The sequence below is a fragment of the Zosterops lateralis genome, assembly GCF_965231275.1.
Source record: "Zosterops lateralis genome assembly, chromosome: 8".
In the NCBI taxonomy this organism is placed as follows: domain Eukaryota; kingdom Metazoa; phylum Chordata; class Aves; order Passeriformes; family Zosteropidae; genus Zosterops; species Zosterops lateralis.
The window spans coordinates 21057768-21082933 of NC_139768.1; the positions used below are offsets into that span (position 1 = coordinate 21057768).

At 34.5% G+C, this 25166-nt stretch overlaps 1 protein-coding gene across 3 annotated transcripts in view; it reads left to right on the forward strand.

The window, feature by feature from the left end:
• The window catches only part of ATRNL1 (attractin like 1), a 442299-nt gene that overhangs the window by 211177 nt on the left and 205956 nt on the right, over positions 1-25166 (forward strand). For all 3 annotated transcript variants that reach the window (XM_083866025.1, XM_083866026.1, XM_083866027.1), the window contains one exon: positions 15296-15357. In XM_083866025.1, the coding sequence (XP_083722151.1) occupies positions 15296-15357 (62 nt within the window). The remainder of the gene's footprint in view (positions 1-15295; positions 15358-25166) is intronic.

Consider the following 25166-nt stretch of genomic DNA (forward strand, 5'->3'; position numbering starts at 1 on the left):
CAGAACTCACAATGTAGCTTGGCTATTTTCATGGTAGTTTTTAATTTTTTAGTGAATATTGCAGCATAAAATTCTAAATAAATTGCCAAATTAATTATTTTAATCGACCTTTATAGCTTAAGTTTAAGAACAGCCATGTAATTAGCCAATGACCGTCACTGTTAGGTTTATCCTGATTTTTGTCATGCTTGTATTTGTGAAAATGTGTTAAGTTCAGCTTCTCATAGCTTATTTTTTACTGTTCACCTGCCTTGAAGTAAAGACCAGTAAGTACAACATGGCAAAAGCAGGGAAAAACCAGGTGACATTTTGGTGTGTGTTTGCATCGTTCTTTACAGTGTCCTTTCATTGTACTTTCATTCACTACTGGAACATCTCAAAATCAAAAAGATCAGAGAACTCTGTAAGCTCTCTGAGAGATAATCAGATGATAAAAAAAAAATCTAATTTTCAAACTTAAGTATCTTTGACTTCTGAAGAGCAGGAGTTGTAGTCATACCTTTCACAAGAATAAGCCCTTATCAGTATGGCCTGGTGTATAAATTATGTAGTGCATTTCTAACTTAGTTTGTTTGCAAAGGCAGAATTATTTTGAATTCCAGAAATTATGATGTAGAGTTAATTGGCATGGATAGCGGATTTAATTTTATTAACATTTGCTTGTATGGTTCCTAATATTGTTCAGTTCTGCCTTTGGGGAAAAAAAAAGGAAACCAACCCCCCCCCAAACTACTGTAGCTTAAATATTAGTAACTTAAGAAACTTAAATACTTCATATTCTTATGCAATAGTCTACTAATCAACATTTATATATCACAGCTAAAATTAAATTAAATTAGATTGAAACTAAATTACAAGGTCCTGAGTAAATTGGATTTGGTAATTTACTACTGAGTCAATCTGCAACTGATGTCATAATTTAGATTTGCCTCTTATGTGAGAATGATGCCAAGAATTATTCTTCCCTTTGCAGTTTCAATTTGTGAGCGTGAAGAATAATGATCATGCTTGAAGTACAAAACTAGTAACTGGCCAGATGTTAATAATGAATTTGTAAAGATGCCATTGCAGGTCTGTCAGCTCGTCTTTTCTTGAATTTGAGAGACAAAGCTGGGACTCTCTGACTCTCAAGGATGCTCAGAGTAAGAGGTGTCTTACGGTTTGTGTACATAAACTAGACAGGATTCAGGATGAAGGAGAAATGCTGCAGATGTCATACTTGGCTGTATTTATAGTCACTGGGTTTTATGCGTTAAATGCTGCTTTGAGAACTTGAAGGAAATTTTAGTTTTTGACCACTGACCTGTTTATCATTTATCACCCTAAATTCTGACAACTGGCTTACTTCCAGAATGTGTGGGAAATAATTTTTATAGAAGGTGGTTGAGGATGAGGTCCATATCAACTTCTTTTCCGTTTTAGTTAGCTTTCAAATGCATATTTCATTTTTTGAGTCCTAGAAAGGGATGGTTTGACATGATTTCCTACTCTCAGATATAAATCAGGAGACTGTTTTATTACATAATAGTGTGGCTTGCATAAATGCACTCCATTTCTGAAACCTTTTACATATTTAGGGAAATTTCATAATATGCCATATTACTGTGAGTTGTTCTTCCCAGCTGGAACAACGGCCTTGGGCATGAAGCCACACGGTTGGGCAAAATAATGGCATCATTTTATAGCTTGATAATGGCACCATTAGCACAAGATATTATCATATCACCTTTTTATGGATACTTATACTTTAAACCAAGCTCTGTTATATGACATAAGTGCAGCATTGGAACAGACTTCAAAAAATAAAGGTGCAATTTTTCTTTCAACAAGTTAAATATTGTAGCATTTATGTAGCTATTATCTTTATTCTTTATAAAGCAGAGAGCTTCTCCTTTGGATGTCTAATAGAAAAATACATATAATCCCAGCAATTTTGCATCTGAAATAGGTACTCAGGTGTAAGGTGTTTCTTGACCCATCAAGTGAGACTTACTCCCAAACAGATGGATGAGAGCTCTTGGCCAAATTGATGCAGGTTCTCATTCTTCCAGTCTGATGGAGCTGCTGGTGCTTTGGACATTATACAAAGTGCAGGTTCAAAAAGTTAATTTTGAGTGTTCCAGAACTCAGATTTTTAACTCTAGTCTCTCTACTCTAGTTTTAATTGTTATCTACTTACAGACTGCAGCCTCATCTTTGAACTCAGGCTTTGTTCCTCAAAGCACATCTCTAACGACAATTAAAATGTGCAAGACTTACTCTCTCAATCAGCTTTTTATGACAGTCCAATCGACAGCAGTAATGATTTCTAAGAGATTTTCTGTTCTTTAGTAGATCACTTTTGCCTATGGATGAACTACAAGTACTTTGGTGTGGGATAAGAATCTGAAACTAGGAATATCAGATATCACTATGGAAAACGTTAGGTTTTGAGGTTTTTTTAGAAGTGTGTTGTGCAATTTTATTACAATTCTTCAAATATTCTTCTTATCTGCTCAAAGTTTGGATCCCAAACAATAGATGAATTGTTGTTTAAATACTTGATCTTGAAATTTGTCAGGCAGTTTGAATTTTAAGTAGGAAATACATTTGTGCTAAATTATGTTGAAAGAATTATGGAAAATTATTAAGATTTTTTCCCTTGATTTGAGAGCTTCGATTGCCTATGACTTCAATTAGAATTGTTACATTTTATATCCAGCATCTTTAAGAGGTGTTCAGATGAAATATTGGTATAATGACTTCGCCCAGGAAACAGACCAAAACCTATCAACCTTCAATAAAGAAGTTGACCTGAAATTCCAGTTGAGTTCTGGTACCTTTGATTCCTATCAGGCTTTCAAATCATAGCACAACAAATATTTGGTGACCTTGAAAAGTCACTAAAATCTATAGATAGAATTTTAGTAGATAAGATGTAAAGGAAAATAAGGAGAGTGTCTTCATTTCATAGGAAAAAGGCATCAGGAATGTTTATGATTGAATATTGAGATGTTTTCATCCTTGGCATTAAGATTTTTCATCACAATAAATAAAAAGTTAATAAACAGTCAAAATTAAACAAGTTAATAACATAAATACCATAGCAGACAGCAGTTTGTATTTTATATAGTTCTTATGAAAAGGTATGCAATGATATTTTGGTTGTACATTAATTAAGCTTCAATTTCAGAACACTTAAAATCTCTCAGTTGGCTAATTTTGGAAGGATATTAAGCAGATTTGAACAATTGGTTTTGGTTTTTAAGACCAAGATTGGAAATACAGCAATTAAGAATGAATAAACTTTTTTTTTGAAAGATCATTTTAAAACTGTAATAACTGTGGCTTATTATGGTATCATATCACACGGTGGCTGAGGCTTGGAGGAACCTCTGGAAGATGAAATGAATGGCATTGTCCAAAGCTGGAGTCACTGAGCAGATAACACTTCCCAGTGCAATTCTTCAGGCCAATAATAAAAGGCAGAGAAGCGTTCTTCACAAACTATAAACATTGAAGTGGTGCTCCTGTAATAGTGTGTTGCAGTAAATGTATAGATTATATTAGATCAAAGTATTTGTCATCATTACCAGAATCAGGGCATATCTCTCAGGAACTTTCAGTGTAGCAAGCTCCTAAGTGTCTGTCAGTTTCTGCCAAAATATCAGTGGGTGCCTTTTTTTCTTTTCTTGTGATATAAACAGACATATGCAAGATGTATTTTATGCTTTAAAATGAAGAAAAAGCTTTATACTTTCTGGTACAAGACATGGAGAAGGTTAAGTTTCACTTGAAGTAGATAGCATTTGTTGTTTCAAGTGAGCACTTTCAGCGTGGATGTCTCTGCACTTGCCAGCCTTGGAAAAATGGAGAGGAAATTAAATCTTTCAGAAATCCATTTTCTGTCTTTTCTTCTGTTACTGACACAGAGACCTAATAACCTGTACTAACAACCGTGGAAGGGAAATAATCATGCTTATTCATGGAATCACAGAACCTCTGGAGTTGGAAAGGACCATCTGGAGATTGTCTGACCCCTCAAAGCAGGGTCAGCTAGAGCAAGTTGTCCAGGGCTTTGTTGAGTCAGTTTTTGAATATCTCCAAGGATTGAGGATCAATACCCAACCTGTCTGAGCAGCCTGCTCCAGTCTTCGATCCTCCTTGCAGTAAAAAACATTCTTATGTTTAAATGGAATTTACTGCCTTTCAATTTGAATGGATTTAGGTTGAAGCTTAAAAAGACAATTGGTATATAAAGCACTTTTAACTTAGTGGAGTTTTTTAAATTATTATTGGGAATGATTTGTATTGAAAGAGTTTTGCAGTATAGAACATCTCATTTGTGGAAATCACTTGTAACCCTTGAATATGATCACGTGGTTTTCCACCAGACTAAGTCAAGATTTCAGTAAACAACATAAATCAGCATTAAGCCCTCTACAGATGCATAAAATAATTGCAAAAACCCTTACTTGCAGCTAGAAACAAATTAAACGTTCATTCTCAGAAATAATAAATATACAAATCTCTATTTTTTTATATGTATGTTCTTGTCTCAGTGAAAACCATGAGTGTGTTCTCATTTGGAAAAAGGGGTTTTGTAAATATCTGGGGAATTTCTGTAATCATTAAGGAGAAAAAACCCCCTTCTTTTTGAGAGTAGTCACTGCATTTAGTTGAAGACATCTTTCTGCTGTATTTTTGTCCCAGAAAACATAGTGAAAATCTTTCCTGGAATACTCTGAGGATATTTCTTACAAATGACTGTTGGCAAGATAGATACCTTTAACATCTTTATGTGAGAAGTTCACCCTACAGGGAGTAAAGAGTATGATTTTAATTTCTTAACTTCACTTTTTCAATACCTGCCTGCACTTAGAGCCAGAGAGACTGAATTGTCTTTTAAAGTATTTGTTCCTTTGTGCCCTGCTCATACCTCTCTTAAAAAAGCCTGGTAAGACTTATGGAGTAGGATAATTGGAGTTTGTCAAATTAGATAATTTTGTGGGAAAATTTTTGGAGAAAGATGCATTGTTTTAGTTTCTAAACCTTTGCAGAAAAAAAAATAATTCAGGGTTAAACCAAGTTTTCACATTTTTGTTTTGTTTTTTTAACCAGGACCTTTTCCCATTTTTCAAATTTTAGGAAAGTAATTTTTCCTTTAAAGGCTCATCCAAACTCTTTAATGTTTTTTTGGGCCAGCTCAGCCAATTTTTTAAAACTGGTAGTTATGGGAGAAAATAGTGACCTCAAATTTCTTAGCTCTCTGTAGAACCCCCCATAATTTGTTCTAAAATTTTGTCTAAAAATTTTTGTAATTTCTGTGAATAATTGATCCACTAATTTCTTCTGTTTCCTTTGGTGATGTCTGATAACAGGGACACTTTTTAATGTGTTTTTCCCTCAGCTGGCATATTTTGGGATCATCTCTCTTGTTCTCTTATTAAAAATTTTGTGGATGTTGTTTTTAAAATAAATCTTTGAGCTCACAGCTCATAGGACATACAGAGCTATGTTCTGTAGCTTTGATTTTTTAGTGAAGTTTTGTTAGAGGATTTCCTCAAATTTACCAGATTGCACTTGGAAAATGTTTCCTTTCCTATTTTTCTGAGGTATAGAGGAAGGCTGGAAGATACCTGATTTTTATTAGACTTACTCTTCTAAATAAGTTTCTTACTTATTGCCTGCTCCCCTGCCATTTAGATTGAGAACAGCAAATGAGGCATTTCAGAATTCCAAAGTAAACGTCTATGTAACAGAAGCTGAATTTATCTTTCTGATGTGGGTTTTTTGCATGTAGGATCTTTGCCCTGACTCATATATACTTGTTCTGTCAGAGGATGATATTCACTCTTTTGAGATCAAATTCATCTATGCAGGCACCCTCTCTCTTCCTACTCAAGTGAAAAAAATCTCAATAGCAGAACGATCACCCCCAAAAGCAGACCTTAACATTTCTGCCCTAAGTTGGTATGGAGTATTCAACATGAGGAAGGAAAAGGCACAACCCATGTCTCGACAGAGTACAGGCCAGCATCATAATTATGTAGGGCTCTTGAAAACTGTTTTCATTTTTCTCTCTGAAGGCATGACGTGCTCTAGCTGCAAACATGTTTCTTTTCTTTGGATTTTGATTTTGTTAAAGCTGTTCAACAGACAAATGGTTATTGTGTATTTGCACAAGCCTGATTAAACAATTACAGCTTCTGGAAAATATACCGGGAAATCCAGTTTTTAAAAAGTGAGAATAAAAAGTACACTCAGTGCTGACAACTTGAAATATTTGTTTTCTTTTCAACAGTAGGGCCTTTATGAATTAAAATAAATCTGGCTGAAGTTCCTTGCTGCTTGTCCATGAGATCGTTTTGAGCTTTGCAGGTATCCTCCAGGTCCCAGTTCTAGGTGATACATTCATACATTACGCTCTCATTTCTACATTTCAGTTATAAAACTTCGGGTACAAACGCTGCAGTTTCATGGGGCTGACTGTTGCCAGTTCCTATCAGTGTAGAGCAGCATGTCATTGCCAAAAAGGCAGTGTGGTCTTGTTTATTGGAAAACGGTTTCAGCTGAGATGGCCCTGCTCTTCAGTTTTACATCATTCTGAGTCTTCCTGAAACCCAGGTACTCATGCACCTTTCCCAACATAATTCCTGCAAGTTGTTAAAAGGTTTCTGCCATTCTCATTACACGTTTCTCTGCACTTCTGTACAAATACTCTTCTGACTGTGACAGCGTATCCTCAGTGATATGTCAGTGATCCATCAGCCTGGCTCTATAGAATGTACTATGAGGGTGAGTGAAGTCTCAAGCTGACAGTTGAATCTACTTTTTTTTTCAAAATTATTATAGCTTGCACTATAATAGCAGTTTCAAGTGAATGATAAAAGTTAAATGAAAGAGTAAAATTAACATAACAAAATTGAATCACAATTTATTCTGTTAATCCTCACAATTTAATTTTAATTTATTTTGTAAAAGTCTCAGTTCTCACTTCCTGCATTTTGATCACCTCTTCATGGATAAACATAGTAGTAATTTTCTTGCTTATATGTTATATAGTGTCTTACTTCATATGCTGGGTGTTTTTTAGGTTAGTCAACCACTTCCGCTTTATTTGAAGGAATTAATATTTTCTCATTAGTGTGGCCTCCTGTTCTTTCAGCAGAAAATCTGTTACAATATTCTTGCCCCTTGTATAGATAAGTGAACATCATCCCTGACATCCAAACCCTCACACTTCTCCTTCAGTGGAATAAATATTTCATACAGAGAGCTTAATCTGAGATTTTTCCTCATACATTTTACGTTGGCTCTTCTAAATTATATTGGTTATTGTGGGTTCTCTTCATTCTCATCCACATACAAACCACTCCCTTACTCTTCTTTGCATAATTCGGTTTTCTTTTCTACAAGATGTGGATCTTCAGTAGAAGATTGAAATAATAATAAAGCTGAAGAACATTTCCTCTGTAGAGTTTAATGAGATTTTGGTGTTTTCCATTGTCATTTACAATGATGATCGAAAAGATTCACTTGGGTACACACATCTTGAAAATGCCTACCTGAGTTCTCTTTTGGTTAGTCTTTCATGAGAGGCTGGATTAAGAATTTCAATTTCTTGTCTTAGCATTCTGCTCTGAAATCCTGGTTTCTCTGAAGTCAAAAGGAAGTCAGTAGGTATTTACCACTGATAGTAATGTAATCAGCACTCACCTGTGGAGAAAAAGTGAAACTTTAAAAAATTTTATGTGTGTTCTATCACAATGCTGTTCATAGGATGAACAAAATTTGAGTATTTGTGTTGAGGATAGCTGCTGGAATGCAGTTTTCAGAAGTAATTGCATCAAATATGCTCCCAATGACTTCTACTCTCATTGTAGCAGTGCTATGTACATCAAGGAATTAGAGCCTCTGTCTTTCATGGTGTTATCAAAAGGTGAGGAGGAGAACAAGAAAATACATCAATGAATTTCTCTGCTGACTGAGAACGCTGCTTTTTGGTTGTTTTAGACATTAGAGAGGGGAATCACCAAGTACCACGCAAAAGATCAGAAGTGTAATTTCTACAAAGTGGTGTTATATACATAAATCTTCTGAAAGACAGATACCTCTGGGATATCGTAGACCATAGACTCCTGTGTAATCCATTACCCATGCCGATATAAACCTTTGATTTGTGGGTTTAAACCTGAGGCTGAGTAACCTCATAAATATGCTAATCCACAGTAATCAAGAAAAGTGCCATTGCAAATACAAAATTTTTATTCCACAGCTCCAACAGCTTTATAGCATGCTCTACATTTATAACAATAAACTTTGGGAAATTACTCTCTTCATGTTTAAGAAAATGCTTTGCCCTTTTCTTGTCATCTCACAATGGGTTTTACATACATTATTTTGAATGGCATGATCTTTATGCAAAATTCAGGGCATGTTTTGCCTTCTCTAACCATGTATTTGATTTCTAAAATGAACAAAACATTGCATAAATTTTAAAAATTCAGCTTTTGTAGCCTTATAAAAGTTTTATTATCATTTTTATTAGGCTGGAGACCAGCCAGTTTGTTAACTGGTAGATTGTCTAGCAGAACCAGCTCTACTGTAGATGTAAAAAATAAAACACTTAGAGAAATTTGAAAAAAACCTTATCATTTTAGCAGCATGTTTTCCATCTCTGTTATAGATGTTTCTACACATACACATAGGCATGGATGTTAGATGCCGTGACCATCATATTAAGTTCTGCAGTCATTCAAACAGCTCAGTATAAAGTTATTAATTTATTTAGAGAAGGTGAAAAATATCTTACATGCAGGACATTTTTCTGTTTATAAACTTCAGAATACAAGGAGAAGTGGAATCTGTACCTTGGGAGATTCCAATTGAACGTTAGAAAAAATTCATTGTGTTAGCATTGGTGTATTGAAACAAATTTTCTGGGTCCACTCTTGGAGATTTACAGAACTTACTGGGAAGAGGCACGTTGGCCTGACCTGATGCTGGCAGTAGCCTGGCTTTGAGAGGGAAGCTGAACCTGTTCGTCATGTTCATCCCCATCCCTGTTTTTGTGACTCTCTGATGATAAGAGCACATTCCGTAACAGGTGCAGCTTTCCTAATGGGAAACTCTTTAATTTATCAAGTCATAATAAGATGTCAGAAGAAGTCATACCAAGAAAGCTGAAACCTGGGGTTGAAAGGAAAATTCAATTCTAGCAAGTGACAAAAATGGCTTTTCCTTAATGTAGCTTGACAAACAAAACCATATCGTCATGCAATGCTTCTCTTTGTAGTAGAATTTAATCATTCAGCTCTGCCTGACAAATTTTCTCACTTCATTCCCTTCACTTCTGTTTCTAATTTTTCATCCTGTCCATTTAATCTAGGCAGGCTTTTAAAAACCAGAGTTCTGAAAGATGTTGTCTAGAAATCTGCTGTTTCACACAGTTTGTAGGAGAACTCAATCCTACAAAGATTTATGTCTAAAATAACTTTTCAGCACTATAGGTCTTTGTGCCAATTACATTTAATCTTATTTTTAAATTTAATTTTGAAGCATGTCATTTGTCTCTTGTCTATGTCTTTTAATTTTCTTCCATTCTTTCATTGATTTTAATATTCAATATTTCAATTTCTTAATAATGTCCATATGAATCATTGTGAAAATGCTTTGCACCCGAAAGAAAACTGTAAGTTAAATAATTGTTCCCTCCCCCAGATTCTCTCCTCACTTCCTGGAGCTTATTAATGTTGTACTTTTCTGTGTGTTATATGTTTGTTCATATGTGTTCACAAGCACAAAATTGAATAAAGTAGAATATGTATATTGAATTTAATAGATAAAGTGCCTACTAGGTAGGGAAAAAGTTCAACTGTGATAACCTTGTTTAGGGATGTCTTTCATCTTACGTGAATACAAAACCAGATTGTCTTTCAGCCTTTTATGACTCTGAATAGTGGAAATAATGAACTGTAATTATTACATTTTTTGAGAAATGAAGGGGTGAGTATTTGGATAATGTAATGTGTGCCAGCATGAGAGACAGGGTTGCAGCATGCAGAGATAATCTGTGGAAGCTGTTTATCAAATCTTGATGTGAAGTCTGAATTTTTTTGTTATCTTTCATTTCTATTTATGTTATCAGTATGAAAGTTTTGTTATCACTGAATCTTATCATCTGGGAGGACTGTTTGTCAACATCAGACTGAATTCTTTACAGGCATTAACACAGCAGAAGGAAGTAGGATTCTGCTAGTAGCCACTTAGCTTTTGCTTCTCAAATCTTTTAATCCCAACAACAAATATTTCTTTTGCCTATTTTATCATTACACTGTTTTACAGAAATACCCAGTGAGTACTTACAAACCATGGGAGAAATTTATCTCACCTAACATTATTTATATTCTAAGTTTGACATTAGGTCTATAGTCTAAACTAATCACAGAATCCCAGTGTTGTTAGTGGATAGAAATGGCAGCTCCATAGGGTAATTCCTTCCAATCTATGAGAGTTCCACATCTATTTTAGAGTCACTCACCTCTGAAGCACCTTCCTATCTCTGCTGATTATTATAAGCTAGCCGACTAATTTGGACTAGATTCACACATGGGACAAGATTAGATATATTCCCCATGGCAAAATTCAAATTTTCAACTTCTAGAAAACACAATATATGAAATAAATGTGAGGCACTTTTAGCCTCCAAGAGTTTAATATTTCTCTTATTTAGACAGATGTAATTTATTGGTAATCTTATCCTTTCCTTACCATGTTCTCTTGGAATTTCTCTTTTCCTATGGAAAGGAAAATATATTTTGTGCTTTGCCTGTTAAATATTTCTATTGGGAAACTGACAGTTTCTTACTATCCATCTCTCACTTTTGCATGCCGCTCTTCATAGTTGAAGTTCATTGTGAAAGAAGAGTCAGAACCATTTTTACTCTCTCTAAAGATATCCCAATATATAATTGTACTTATATTTGTATTTATATTTGCACAAAAAAAATCAGAGTATCTTTTCCTTTGTAACTACTGATTATTCAGTAGTCATGTATTCACTGAGTTTGAAGATATCCACAGATACTATTCCCCACCACAAAATTATTTGTAATACATAGTGATGGCTTAAAAACAGTTTATACCTGGGTCTCTGCAGTCATATTTCTGCAGAGTAGATATCTAAACTTCACTTTGTACAACGAAACGTAAATTCAAAAATTTGCGTTTAAATTTTCTAGTATCCTTATTCCGTATTATCGCAGTGTTTGATCTTTTACATTTTTCTTATAAAAAAAAAATTATACACAAAAATGTAGCCATCTACACAACTATTTTCCTCAGCTGACTTTCATATTTTTTATCTAAAGTTGCCTCAGTCAGAAAGTGTCCCTGAAGAAAATATGAAAGATGATGGACACCAAAATATGTCACCCTTTATGTTCAGTCAGTATCCATTTCTTCTGATTCAATACATACCTAGCACCAATGTGGGAGTGTATAATAGTTTTATCCAAGAAGAAATTAAATTATGGTTTTGATGATACTGAAGGAAGTAATAATTCTGCAGGTTTAAGTCTGTATAATCAACACAGTCCAGGCAGTTTAGTTTGGGTTATGTCTGACCTTATTGCATTATGTTTCCAGGTTTAATAATTAGACCTTCTATCAGAGTTTTGCCATGTATTTATTTTAGTTTCTCTTATTTGTTCATTTTTAATTTGTTAACAGTGGAAGATGGAAAAATTGTATTAATGGAAATATTTGTTCATGATTTGAGAGCCTGAGCAGATAGGAGTTTGCTTTAGCGGGTAATGTCATGAAATGGAGCACAGATTATAATTGCTTTTCGTGTACATTATTTGAATATATGAAATATTTTCATGGATTAGATTCCTGTTTTCTGCAAACGTGCAATTTTGATTTAGTGCCTAGTGTTCCTTTTCCTTTTGCACTATTGGTGTCATTAGAATTGTGGAGATGACTTCTTGACACCTGTATTTCTAAAATAAAGCAGGAAGTTCTAAGGGCAGGCTTGCTATTCCCATATGAAAGTTGTCTCTGAGTTAGACTTTCAAGATTGTCTCATTTTTGTTGGGGAACAGATCTTGACCTATTGTTCTGTAGGACTCTATTACTGCTGCATGGGATAGTCAAGGTAATGATGAACTGGAGCAATGGGAAAAAATGAATCCATTCCTGCAGACATTAACTTCTGAAGGCTGGAAAAATCTGTGTTGAGAAGTTGTTCCTCTTTCAACAGACCTATTCGACCCATCATTATTCAGTGTAAAGTGTATTTCCTACATCATAAACAAAACATGAAAGTTAAGAAGTTCCATGCATTGAAATGTTGATTGCAGTGCATCCTTGTGTTGGTGCTCTCTGGCATATTCTGCTGCTTATCTGACTTTTGAATCCTTAATTTGTGTAAAGGGTTCGCCAGCAGTCACAATGCCTTGTCTTCCAATTTGGCCACATATTGTTACAACAGTTTGTTTGCTTGCTTTTTTAAAACCATATTGTTCAAAAACTTTAATGTGGCAGAGAAAAAAGATAGACATCTTTTGCTTGTTGGAAGAATCCCCACAGTTCATTTATCACTCATCCATCAGCCTTTTCTTCATAGGCTTTTCTATTTCTTAAGACGTTGAGCTGGAACACATCTATATATGTGTTTGTGTATATATATATGTAAACCCCACATTTGGCTTGGCTTTGGAATCTTTTCATTCTGTCTAGGTTTTCTGCATTTAATCTGTAGTATATTGGTGCTACTTTGAGCTGATGGAATACAATTGCAGCCCACAACAATAACAGTAATGATAATAATAACTCATAGAGATTATCCTTTACTATAAAATATTATGTTCCATACAGCACTTGGTTCTGTTCCGTAGGAAATGATGGAAAGGATATTTATCTTCTTCCTTCTTTGTAAGAGAAGACAGGGGTAATGTTTGTGGGATCCACAAAACTTTTTTGATATTTTAGGGAAACTGAAAGCAACAAACGTATGATACAAATTAACGAAGCAGATATTTGTCTCCAATATTTTTAAGTCCAAAGTGAAAACCTTGGGTTGAAAAACTTTTCTTTTCCTGTTCCTTATCTATATAGGCACAAGCAAAAAGACAATTACATTCATATCTTTATGAAACCCCAATGGAAATAAACCTTATTAATTGTATTATGGTTCTTTGTATCATTCCTAGGTTCATGACATTTACTTGCTTCTTTGTCATCTACTTATAATTAAAATATGTATTCTTTTTGTTAATATTCTGTGTTGAAATTAGTTAAAGATACATGATACTGTTCAGAAAATACTGTAGTTCATCTTTTAAACATGAACTCTCATGTAATTATTAGAAGATGTTTGATTAAAATTGGAAATTACCTTTGGGATGAAACTTTCTATCTAACTATGTTTCTGATTTAAAGTATGAGGACTATCAGGAAAATCCCATACAACCAATCTAGCAAGTCTCATAGACAAATGTTCTTCTACAAATTTACAAACATGGACTCCAGCAGGAGAACATTGCACTTATCTTGAGTAGATGATTAGGTTAATAGAAGTTAGAAAATGTGGAATCATTCCTTTTGTGTCCATTTTTGTGCAAAAACTTTATATCCCTGAGCTTTGGACTATGCAAATAATTTAATTATTGATAATTATATAAAATCATTGAACTGCTGTAAATCTGCTTCATTTTTGTTGTGTATTGGAAAAGAGAAATAGAGTAGTTTCTGTAGTTTCTTAAAAAAAATTGAGGTGAAACTTTCCTGATATGATTGTGATTAGATTGCAGGGTTTGATTGCAGACTGGAATTGTTTCTGGACTCGCAGAGGCTGTTAAGGAATTCTGAGACCTTGAATGAAAATAATTGTAGTAATGCAAAATCTAAATGCTCCTTCAACAAAAAGCATTTGAACAGGTCACAAAAGGTGAACTCTATCAAAACTGGCGTGTTTTTTTCTCCTTGTGCTAGTTCATCACCTAAAGTATGGTAATTGTAAAAAACATTCTGGAAACACCAGGAGTGAATTTGAGCACTAAATAGTATTTGAAGTAAATCCAGACAGCATTTAAAATACATAAAAAAATGAATTTGGAAGCTTTCATTTTTGTTCAAGATATACTTGATCAATCGTTTGTGCTTGGGATGCACTTTATACTGGGCCAAAGAAGTCTTCTGGTCTTTTCTCAGATGTTATCTTTTAGGTAATTGATCTATGTTTAACTGTGTTTAGCTGGCACAAGACGCAGCATAGCTTGGGAGGGGGAAAATAAGAAGAAGAAAAAAAAGAAAAAAAAAAAGTAAACTTTTGAGTATCATGAGTTATCATTTCAAAAAGTCACAAGTGAGCTATGAAAGGGATTCAGAGTTTTTTGGGGTAATTACTAGTCCAGATCAGATCTTAAATGCATGAAGATTTTTAAACCCAACAATTATTTGAAAAGAGTGCAAATACAGTTAACTAAACACTTGATACAATTCAAAGTAGAAGATTCTCTATATCTTTAGTTTGATAATTATAGACTGAAAACCAGAGCAAGACAGGGACTTATGGATATTTGTAGATATAACATAAATATTAAATGCGGTTCTTAACATTAGCAAAAAGTACTTACAAAAATAATTATAGGCTATATTGCATGCAAGTGTGAATGTCTCTATGTATATGCTGTCTTAGAGATAATTCTTAAATATTCACAAAAATTACAGTGAGGAGCTGAACTAATGCATGTTCTGGTGAGGCTGTAAAAATGTAGCCCAAAAGAAAATTTATTACTTTGTCTTTAAAGTAATTTGCTTTGAAACTGTTTTATTATGCACCAGATTTATATTTTTTAAAAATTAAATTAACATATGCATTAATTTTAATATTATACAATTAAAATATTTTAAATGCATTAATTTTAAGTGCTGTATGTTGTTTGTCTTCTCTAAAACTTGTTTCAGTGTTATTAAAATGGAAGATGCTGTTGGTCAAAACTGTTGACTATAAACAAGACAATTTGTAACAATATGATTTCTTAATATTTTTCATATTGTTTTTATTGTTCATATTAAGTGGGTATTTCTATTAACTTTACTTCACTAAAAGTATTATCTTCCATTGTTTGAATTTTGAGATCAGCAAGAATGTGGGAATTAGTTGCTCATCTCACTTTATCATAAATGCAGGTGTGTGCAATATAGACTGAAATTACTGAAAGTAATCATCCATGGAGCCATAAAGCCCTTGCCTAAAAAGAGCTATTGAGTCTGAAAATGTTATAATTTACTTCTATTTTATTTGCAGATTGCCTTCTCACAGCACAATACTATCATGGATCTGGTGCAGTTCTTTGTCACCTTCTTCAGGTAAATTCCTTTTCTTTGTCTTCTGTCTGAAATCCTGATGATTCTTTACCATCAAACCGTATCTTAACCAGCTGTTGAGTCTTGAGAAATTCATGAAAGGAGGCCTTCAAACTGTGTTCCCTAATTTGCACCAGTGGAGGGTCCAGGCCAGTTAAAGGCAGCTGCTGGAATTTTGCATTGTATAATTGTGTGTATCATATTCAGTGGTACACTCTTCACACCTCCTAAAGTTTAGCTGGATTTGTGCCATCTATTGCAGTGATTAAGAAAAGCCAGCTAAACTCAACTAATTATTGTGTGTGATTTTTCTATAAACACTTCTATGGAATTATTAAAAATGATTGCTCTGTTCAACAGCTTGGTTTTTTTTAATAAAGCACAGCACCTCTAATGCTTTTATGTGTTAGAGATTAATCGTGAAAGGCAGTAGCTGGTGCCTGAGATTTGGTTCTGGCAGCAATGCAGGGATGGGCTTCAACTGCAAGTGAACAACTATTCTAGAATGTGAACAAAACTCCACTGAAAGACTTCTTAAAAGTTCAGCTATCTTATAAAATGTCACAAATTTGAATATACATGGATTAGTTACAGTGCTTTGAAATCTTGCTGTGAAGATACTTCCCAATAAGCATGATGTGTACACAAAATGTGAATAGTGACAGGCAGGTATGTCCATTTCTGTATTTCTAGAATGACCATGACTTTATTTCTCAAGTTCACAGTATGGCTTCTTTGTTGACTTTAATCACTGTGCTCAGGGGAACTGTACCCAAAGAATCAGACTCTTAAATACTGTAAATGGTCCAAATTCTGTTTATTGCTGTTGCCAAAATGGGCACAGAAATGAACAGAGCCTGAAGTTTTCTGTACTCAAGGCATTGGCTAATGGAGAGGAGTTTAGTAGGTGATATAAAACATCCCATTTCTCCTCATTCACCACAAACAGAGCACCAAAATGGTGATTGCCTAAAGGTCAGTCTAGTGGTGTGTTGGGTGTTTGGTTTTTGGGTTTTGTTTTTTTGTGTGTGTGTTTTGGGTTTTTTTCTCTTTTTTTCATGGGGAGACTCCGCACTCTAAAACTTATGATGATTACGCAAAGGTTTAGATTACAAACCCATATAGAAGAAAATGAAGTACAATAGACCAGCGGGATCCTGTGACAAATAGAAGAGATAAACCAAGAGCATCGGTGCTCTGTGCCCTGGTGCAGCCTCAGAAAAGGTTGAACTATAAGCTCTTTGGTGGTGCAGCCATCTCTGTGGCATTGTCTCTCCCAGTGTGATGGTCTATCTCATGCAGTTTGTTCTGGGTAAATGCACAACTGGGATGTCAACAGCTTGTAGCCTAAAAGAATAATTTTAATAAGGGTTTGTTTTTTTCTTGTTTTGTGTGGGTTTAGGTTTGTTTATTTGTGGGGTTTTGTTTATACCTCAGGGAATGAAGTATATTGTGACTGTGGCAAATCACGGTGGTAACTGTAATAACTCAGGCCATATTTACTAAGATTATTGATTGAGAAAATAATTGTGTTTAAGGACAATTTGAATGTACTTGATAATAAAACATATTTTAACATGCTTTGATAAACATGCATTTGCATTTCTCCCATCCAGTATTATATTTCTATTTCTGAGGATGTGGCTAACTGCTGTTCACCCTGCCTGGCCAAAGCAGCAAATAGACCCGTTTGACAATAACAGTTATTCAACAACCAGACAGAAGTACAGTTTAAAACTGTTCCTTTATAGGTTTTGTGTTCCAGACTGAAAGATGAAATGGACATTTTACTGCTTGAATCAGAAACATCAAAACAGGCATTTTTAGAACTGTCCTGATGTATCAAGATGAACTGGTTTAAAAGTATTGTTCTGTAAGGACTTTATTTAAAACTATACATAATAGAGCGCAAAATCTGTGATTAGCTCTGCAATTAATGCTTGATCTACCAAGATACTGATATTGTATATCCTAGAACAAAAATGTTCTAAGATAGGATAAAGATAAATAGAAGTTATACTGAGAAATATAAGCAGAATATTACTGAAACTGTAGTGCTTCTGACCATTATATGCATTGTTAAAAACCTCCACCCTATTTAATTTCATTTTTCTACTGGAAGGTTTTGTTGCAGCTACTGGTTCAGTGACTTTTTCTCTAAGAGTAAAACTGCAATGTAAGAGTAGTAACAGAGTCCAAACTGTCTTATAGAGAGTGTGGCATCTGTGTTGCTGTGCTCAGTGCCTTGAAGACTTTTAGCCATCACACAAATTGAAGAGTCTGACTTTTTTTCTTTCCACCTTCTTTTAAGAAGTACTGATCTCATTGGAAGATTTCACAGGCAGCAAATGTGAATGATCTTTCTTACACTAAAGAAATGCAGTATGCACAGTTAACGAAAGTATATTTTTGTATTACCTTGACCACTAAAACCCAAAAAATCCCGCAGTTTGGCACTTTTTTTTTTTTTTTTTTTTGTTTGTTTCAGACTCTAAGAGATAAAGAAATTTTCAGTGTTTTCAAGTCTTATATGAATATATGGATTTAGCTAAATAGATGACAGGACATTTTAGACATTTCATAAGGGTATATGAAGTAGCTTTATTTTCTGAAAACATTATTTACATCTTTAGATCATATCTAACATCCATGAAAATTGATTGTTCAATAATTGTTAGTTTTTATTATCTATGATTTAAATATATCCTAAATGGAGAGCTACAAAACACTTGATTTCTATATCTGCTTTTAAATAAAATTATGACAGTATAACAGAATTTATAACAGTACTCAAGCAATTCCCAGATAATTATTCGTATTAAGAATATGAAGCATAAGTTCTAGTAAGAAATGTGGTTAAATCTCATAATCAAAAACCAGGCAAGCATGAAATTAGTGCAGATGACAAAGGTTAGCTGTTAATATAATCGTGATAGGAAATGATAGGCAAGTTCTACTGACAGAAATATGTTTTTAAAGCCTTTTTCAAATGCATGGTACCCACTACTAACTTATCAGGAATGTTCTCTAAGATCACAGAACTATTACTTCCCTTGCCTCTGGTACTTTTGGTGAAGCTCACTGACTTAATTGAATATTTTAGTCACTTTTGTAACATATCTCCACACTGTCATCAATTATGGAATCTCCAGGTTTTAGTGAGTAGAGCACTGTTAAACAATATGAACTTTGAAAGTTTTGAAAATCTTCCTTTTGTGTGTGCTTTAAGAAATTCCATGAAAAATTGTGGTCATTTAGGATCAGGGGTACATTCTTTCTGTTAAATGCTTCTGTGAGCACTATAAGTGAGAGAAAACAATATTTCAAATATAGCCAGTGCTTTTAGCAGAACGAAGGGGTGGGTATTTTGGTAAAGATGAGCATGAGCTACAACAGGAATTGCAGCAGATGCTGAAGAACAGATTTATTATTTCCATATGTAGGACTGTGTGCTAGAATCTCTGAGCAGTCCCTTCAGTTGTGTTCCCTGCAGTGGGAGAGGGTGGCTGCGTTTCAGCAGTGTCAGAGCTCCTGAAGGCTGCAGTGCTTGAACCCACTGCCCTGGGGGTGAATTTGCAATGGGAGAACTGGTCTTTACCAGCATCCTTTGGTCTGTATCCCTGCCTTCATGTTTTGTTTCTGTTAAAATGGAAGGATGGTAAATCAGGGCTGGATTTTCGTGTGCTTATCTTTATGAGATTGAATATTGATCTCCATGAGAACAACAAAACCCAGCATGTTGGGATCAGATCACGTCTACTATGGCTGGGATCTCAGAAAATCCAGAACTCTTATAATTAGAGTAGTCTAAATTACAATATTTAATAGTAATATGAAAATCAAGTTATCGTAGCAAAATGGAATTTATTTTAGGGGCTAGAATAAAATGGATTTTTACGTAGTGAAAAAGTTCTCACCTCACTTAGAAGCACAGAGCTGTTTGACTTCCACTGGGAAATTCACCTCTTTATGTGCACGTAATTTGTCTGTACTGTGGTGGGCAATTTGAGTTGGGTTTCTTTCTCTAAATATTTGTTTTGAATTGTTGAATGTAGTTTTGTGTCTTCTGCTCTCTGAATCACACAGAAACTTTGTCATCACTGTGGAGTTAATTGGTGTGTTCGTATTTCCAGAGAAGGCAGCCACTTGTTACTGGCCTGCAGGCAAAAGATTCCCCAGTACTGCTGGATCAGTTGCTCTTCAAAACAAGGGATGAGTCACTTAATCCATCAGTGAACAGAACTGTTTGCCATTATTTTCTTCTTGTTTTTCATCTTTCTGTTTGTCCTTTGAGTTATTTAGAAGTGTGTGTGAGCTCACTAGTGCTCACCATATTTTGATTTCAACAGACACTGTTCCTCAAAACACAAAATAGTCACTCAGATATTTGAAGATAGCCTATGTGCTTGCTTGGTATAAAACAGGTGTGGGCTTTTTCCTTCCTTAAAGTCAGTGCATTTAAAGTTTGGAAGTCCCACTTCCTTTATGTGTCACAGTGAGAGGTGTTCATTGTGCCTCCTGAAGCTCTGGCATTTTCTTCTTTCAGGGGTGTGTCCTTCTACAGCTGCATTGGATTTTGTATCCTAAGAAGCATCACAGATAATTCATACAATGTTTGTTTTGATTCCCTACATTTTGTATTGTATATTCCTAAATCCAGTTAGTCAGTTGTTTTCTTAGACTTTACCAGCATCAGTGCTCACGGCAATTTTTCTTCTTTCTGCTTAATCTTCTTTCTTATGAAACTCCAGTCTGCTGTACTTTAAACAAAAGTACTAGAACAGGTTTTCATCTGTGATAAATGGACTTGAAATTTTGCCTTTGTCATTTTAATTCCAAATAGAAGGCATTCAGTCTTCTTATGACATGTACCAGTTGCGAAGTTAACTTCAGGAGTTTGCTCCCAGATGTAAGGAATAGAGGGAAGTGGGGTGAAAGCTGATGAAGGAAAACAATAACAGAAAATAAAGGAAGTAAAAAATGTTAGTGTTTTCCTTCAGGCAGTAGTGTCATTGTCCATTACAGCGGGTGACAAGCAGCTTTGTCAAGCCCCTGCCCGCTTGTCTCTGCAGGCGCGGTCGGTGTGACGGGCTGGGCTCTGAGTGACAGCCCAGAAATGAGCAATCTCCTCATGGCAGGGCAGAAATATTCCAGGTCCCTGTGCTCAGCTGCAATGAATCACAGAAAGAGAGAAAAGACAGTGCTAGACGGCCTGCTATGCTGTGAATTTCATACGTCTGAAAATATTAAATCTGATTATTCTTTTTTGGAAGAGACATTTAATTCAAAGGAATTCATCCTCTGTATTGGAATATTAATGCAAATATTCCTGTAAAATTTCCTGGTATCAAAGGAAGCATTTTGTGTGGGAGGTTCTGTGATCTTTCTAATTTTTCTGTTGGAATCCAAGGTAGGGATGGGTGTGTTTTGCCAATAAAAAGCAAAATTATGGAAATTCTACTGTGGAATTCCTTAGCCACACTAAGGATTACACAGTACAAAAGTAGTTATATAATCTATTTAATTTTTTTTAATCTGAATTTAATCTTCATATGTGGCCCAATCATGTTCTATATCATAGTTGGTTTTATATGTTTTCAATAATTTTTTTGGTGATATTTTAGGAAAAACACCACTTGAGAAGTTATATTTCTTTTCTAATATGTTTTTAATCTTTTTCAGTTGAAATTCTAATATCAGGTTGAGGGGAACCAGGGGCTTTGTATTCTTTATCCAGTACAATTACAGAACTTTTAGCGTTCTTGAATGACACTTCTTCAGCCTGGAAATCTAAAAATCTTTGCTCTGTCCTCAGGAAAATTTAATTTTAACAGGACTCAATAAGGAAAGTTATGACCTTTTTACACCTAATTCTTTGAGAGAATTTGCCTCTTTGGAAAAACTGGAAATGTTACAGGTTGAAGGGAGAAGTTTTTTGGAATATGTTAAATTTCTTCATTATATTTCAGTCTATCATCCTAAACAACGCTGACAATGGTACGGTGGCTTTCTAAACATACTTTATATTTCTGTGATGTATTATTAAAAAATAATACCTACACTAGAGAGAGCAGTAAAATGTAAGAATGGGTGAAAATATTGAAAAAATATTGAAAAAAAATTCCTTGAAATAACCTGAGTCTCTTGGTTTGGCAGTCTGCTGAAATTTGGCGTTGGTGACAATTCTTCTCCGCTAAATTCACTTGCTGACAGTAATTACAATAAATGAGTCTTCCTCTCTCCCCCCTGCCCCCCTTAATTTTAGATCCTAAATTAGCATAAATCAAGAATACAATTGCAAAAAAGTAAAAGTTAAAGCACAACTATTTTTTCATAGAAAGAATATGTTCAACTTCTAATTATTCTGGAAAGTTACTGTAAAAAAAATTAAATTCTGTATCTCGTAATTTGTCCAAAATTTCAGTGGACAAATATATATAAATTTTATATGTATATTTTTTTTACAGGTAACATCACTTATTGAGAGATATATAGAAAATCTCACCCATGAAGGGCAAACCCATAAAATTATATGAAAAATGAAAGTTTTTTCCATGACTAAAAGAAATATAATCGAACTTCATGGATGTGATGTTCTATTTATTCTGTGGAGATTAATTTCATTTTACATGAGATTAAATTGCTTTGATTGTAAATCTTTTTTATTTGTTGCCTCAAAGAGGTGAAAGGAAGAACTATGGTGGGTTAAAGTTCACATCTAGAGTTTTATTGTGTAATAAATTTCAGAATCCTTTTGCATGGTTCGCTTTAGCCTGATACATCATTGGCAGATGAAATGGAGATGTTGGTCTCTCAATACCATCTTGGTGTACACTGCATCCATTTTCCCTTTCTAGTTGAATATAAAGCTGTTTGTATAACTGATCATTCATTCAGACCTTGCTATAGCAGCTTGTGGTGTATTGAACATAAAACCACAGCTTTGTGGATTGTATGCATGAATTGCATATGTAGGAAAATAGAAATCTAAATAATGTATGTGTGACTTTTTTAATAGTTACTTTTTAATAATTATTTTATTGAATAAAGCCATTTAATGCTCCCCTCCATCCTTTATAACATTGTGGCACATTTACATAATGAAAAAAATGTCAATACTTTTTTCATAATAATGTTTCTGCTAATTACACTTTTTCTGTTCAAACATTTCTTTCTTCTTTACTTTCAAGAAGATTTTTGATGTTTCATTGCATAGGAAAGACCAATAAACCCAGGCTTTGCAGAAGCAGCTGTCAGAGATTATTTTAAACTGTTATAGGAGTTTATGCCTTGGGAGAGGAAGGATTAAGTTGGTTTTTTGTATTTAATATATATTAATAAATTATTTAGCACAAAAATAGTAGCTATTCAGACTAATAAATTAATACATATTATACTTACATTTCATTGCTACTGCTTACTTTAGAATATTGTTAATATAAAATGCAGTTGACACCATTGATACTTCAACTCCCTGCTTCCCATTATGCATTCAGAACTTATATTGTGAAGCTTTATTAATACCATTATTGAAGTCTTAGTTTATCATGTTTCTTAATTTTGCACTTCTGACTCAACAAAATTATTTTCATCATGTTTCTAATAATAATTTTTAATGTGCTGCTCTGGAGACTTCCAGCATTCTTTTGGTAGCATCATGGTTTTAACCATGACAAAGTAAAACAAATCTAATGTGGATATTCTTTTCCATGCATTCTTACCAAATACAGTGTTGAGCCTGGAAGGAGCAGATTAGAAGGACATGTGAGAACAGAATTTTAAGAGCAGTTATGTGACTTTCATGAGACACTTTATGCAAGAGTTATTTATGGGGATATATGGATTTTCAGGACTGCATCAAAAAATAACATTTTAATCAGTCATCTGGATAAGAAGAATTATCCGTGTAATTAGTTTCAAATGAACTTGAAACTTGTTGCTTAACTTGTGTGAATTCCATTTGAGACACAAATAAATACAAATTTGCATTTAAATGATTTTTGATAATACTTTGAGTTTTAAATACCATTGTAGATACTTTACCTCATATTCAGGCATTTCTTTAACTTTGCAGTTTGGAAAGCAAGAATGGAGTGCCTGAACCCTCTATGTGACTTTTGGATTACAGGGTTCACATTTTCCTTGGATTCCTTAAATTCAGAAAGAAACTGTAGGGGAAAAGAATGGAATACAGATCTAGGTGGATGGAAAAAGCCCTGTCATATTTAAGGTTGTGCAACAATGACATTTTCTGGCTGGAAAGGGAAAGATTGCAGCTCTTGGCTAACCAGTTCCAGAAAATGGAGTGTGGGAGCCAGTGCATGGAGTTGCTGGTGCTGTTGTCCTGACGGGCGGGAGTAGGAAAAGACATTCCTGGATCACCTGGATGGTGATGCTGGATTTGTTGGCAATGCCTTTCACTGGCTGTGCCAGCCAGAGCTCTCCCTGAGCAGGAATTCAGCACTCCTGGCTGAAATGTGTTGTCTCCATAGCCAGGATTTATTTCCCTGACCCCACACACTGTGTAACCATGGACTGGAATTTGCATATCCTACTTCCTTGCTAGCCAAGACTACTTTTCCCTAAGTCTTTACACATTTTAATTTGGAATTGAAACACTTCATTCCCAAAATTGTTCTGAATTGCTAATCACTGAAATAGTCCTACTTATAATGATGTTTATAAAACTTTGTGATTCATAGCAATTTAATTAATCATTAAAAAAATCTAAAAAAATTATACTGCTGTCATACATATCAGACTTCTAATATTATGTTTACAATGCTTTGTGCTTCAGATAATCCTGTTGAAATCTGTGGAGCTGCTTGTCATGGTTATACCAGTTAACACAAGGATGGCTGAACCCAGCACATCATAATCATAAACACAATGTTCTTGTCAAGTACAATGAGAGAAATCAATTGCTGTGACAATAATTGCTATTTGAAGTCATGGTGTTAGAAAAATAATTGTTCAATTATTTTTATTTTAGAATGGTGCTTGCTTTATAAAATATCAATTAAAATGGGCTCTATTTGCCAATAAAAAGATAGTAAATAATGTGTTGGGAAAGCAGTTCTTAGAGAAACAGTTAATGTGATCTGTTAGGAAACTTTTGCAATACTACCTTGAAAATATTAACTTAGGTATTAACTTGTGTTCTTTGCATATATCTGCATTAAAAAGTTTTTTGTCATCAGTTTGTTTTACTAAATATGTTAAATTGTTCATGTTAGTACTAGAAGAGAAACAATAGACTGTGGGGTCACTTACTAGATTGCTAATCAGAGAACTGTACATTTTTGTGCCCTTGTCAAAGAAAGATCAACAGGCAGGAGGTTTGTGGGTGCAGAAGGATATTTAATTACTGTCTCAGCACAGCAAGGCTCAAGTGGTTGAGCAGTAATTTCCTTGATATCCCAACTCCTATGTTCAAAAAAAGACTTGAGAGGAGCCTTTAAAATATGTGCGAGTATATATATGTGGGCACCAAATGAGTCTGCTATGCCCCTAACAAAATTGGTGAAAGGAATTTTGGGGGCTTCTGTCTGTGTTGGTGAGCAGTGGGAACGAACAGATCATCACTTGGCCAAGGTGATGCTGAGGACCTGACATCCTCACTGAATGCATTTTTTGCCTTTGAACTAGCTGTAGTTTAGCTCCATGGACTGACATCCCCTTCTTTGGGTCTGGAGTGAACATTGAATGTCTTCTAACTGAGCTCCAGGGATGGTCCACAGGGTCACTCGAGGGTTGGTTCAAAAGCCCATTCCAGAGCCACAAAAACCAGCAATGCAGGAATTCCCCTTGGA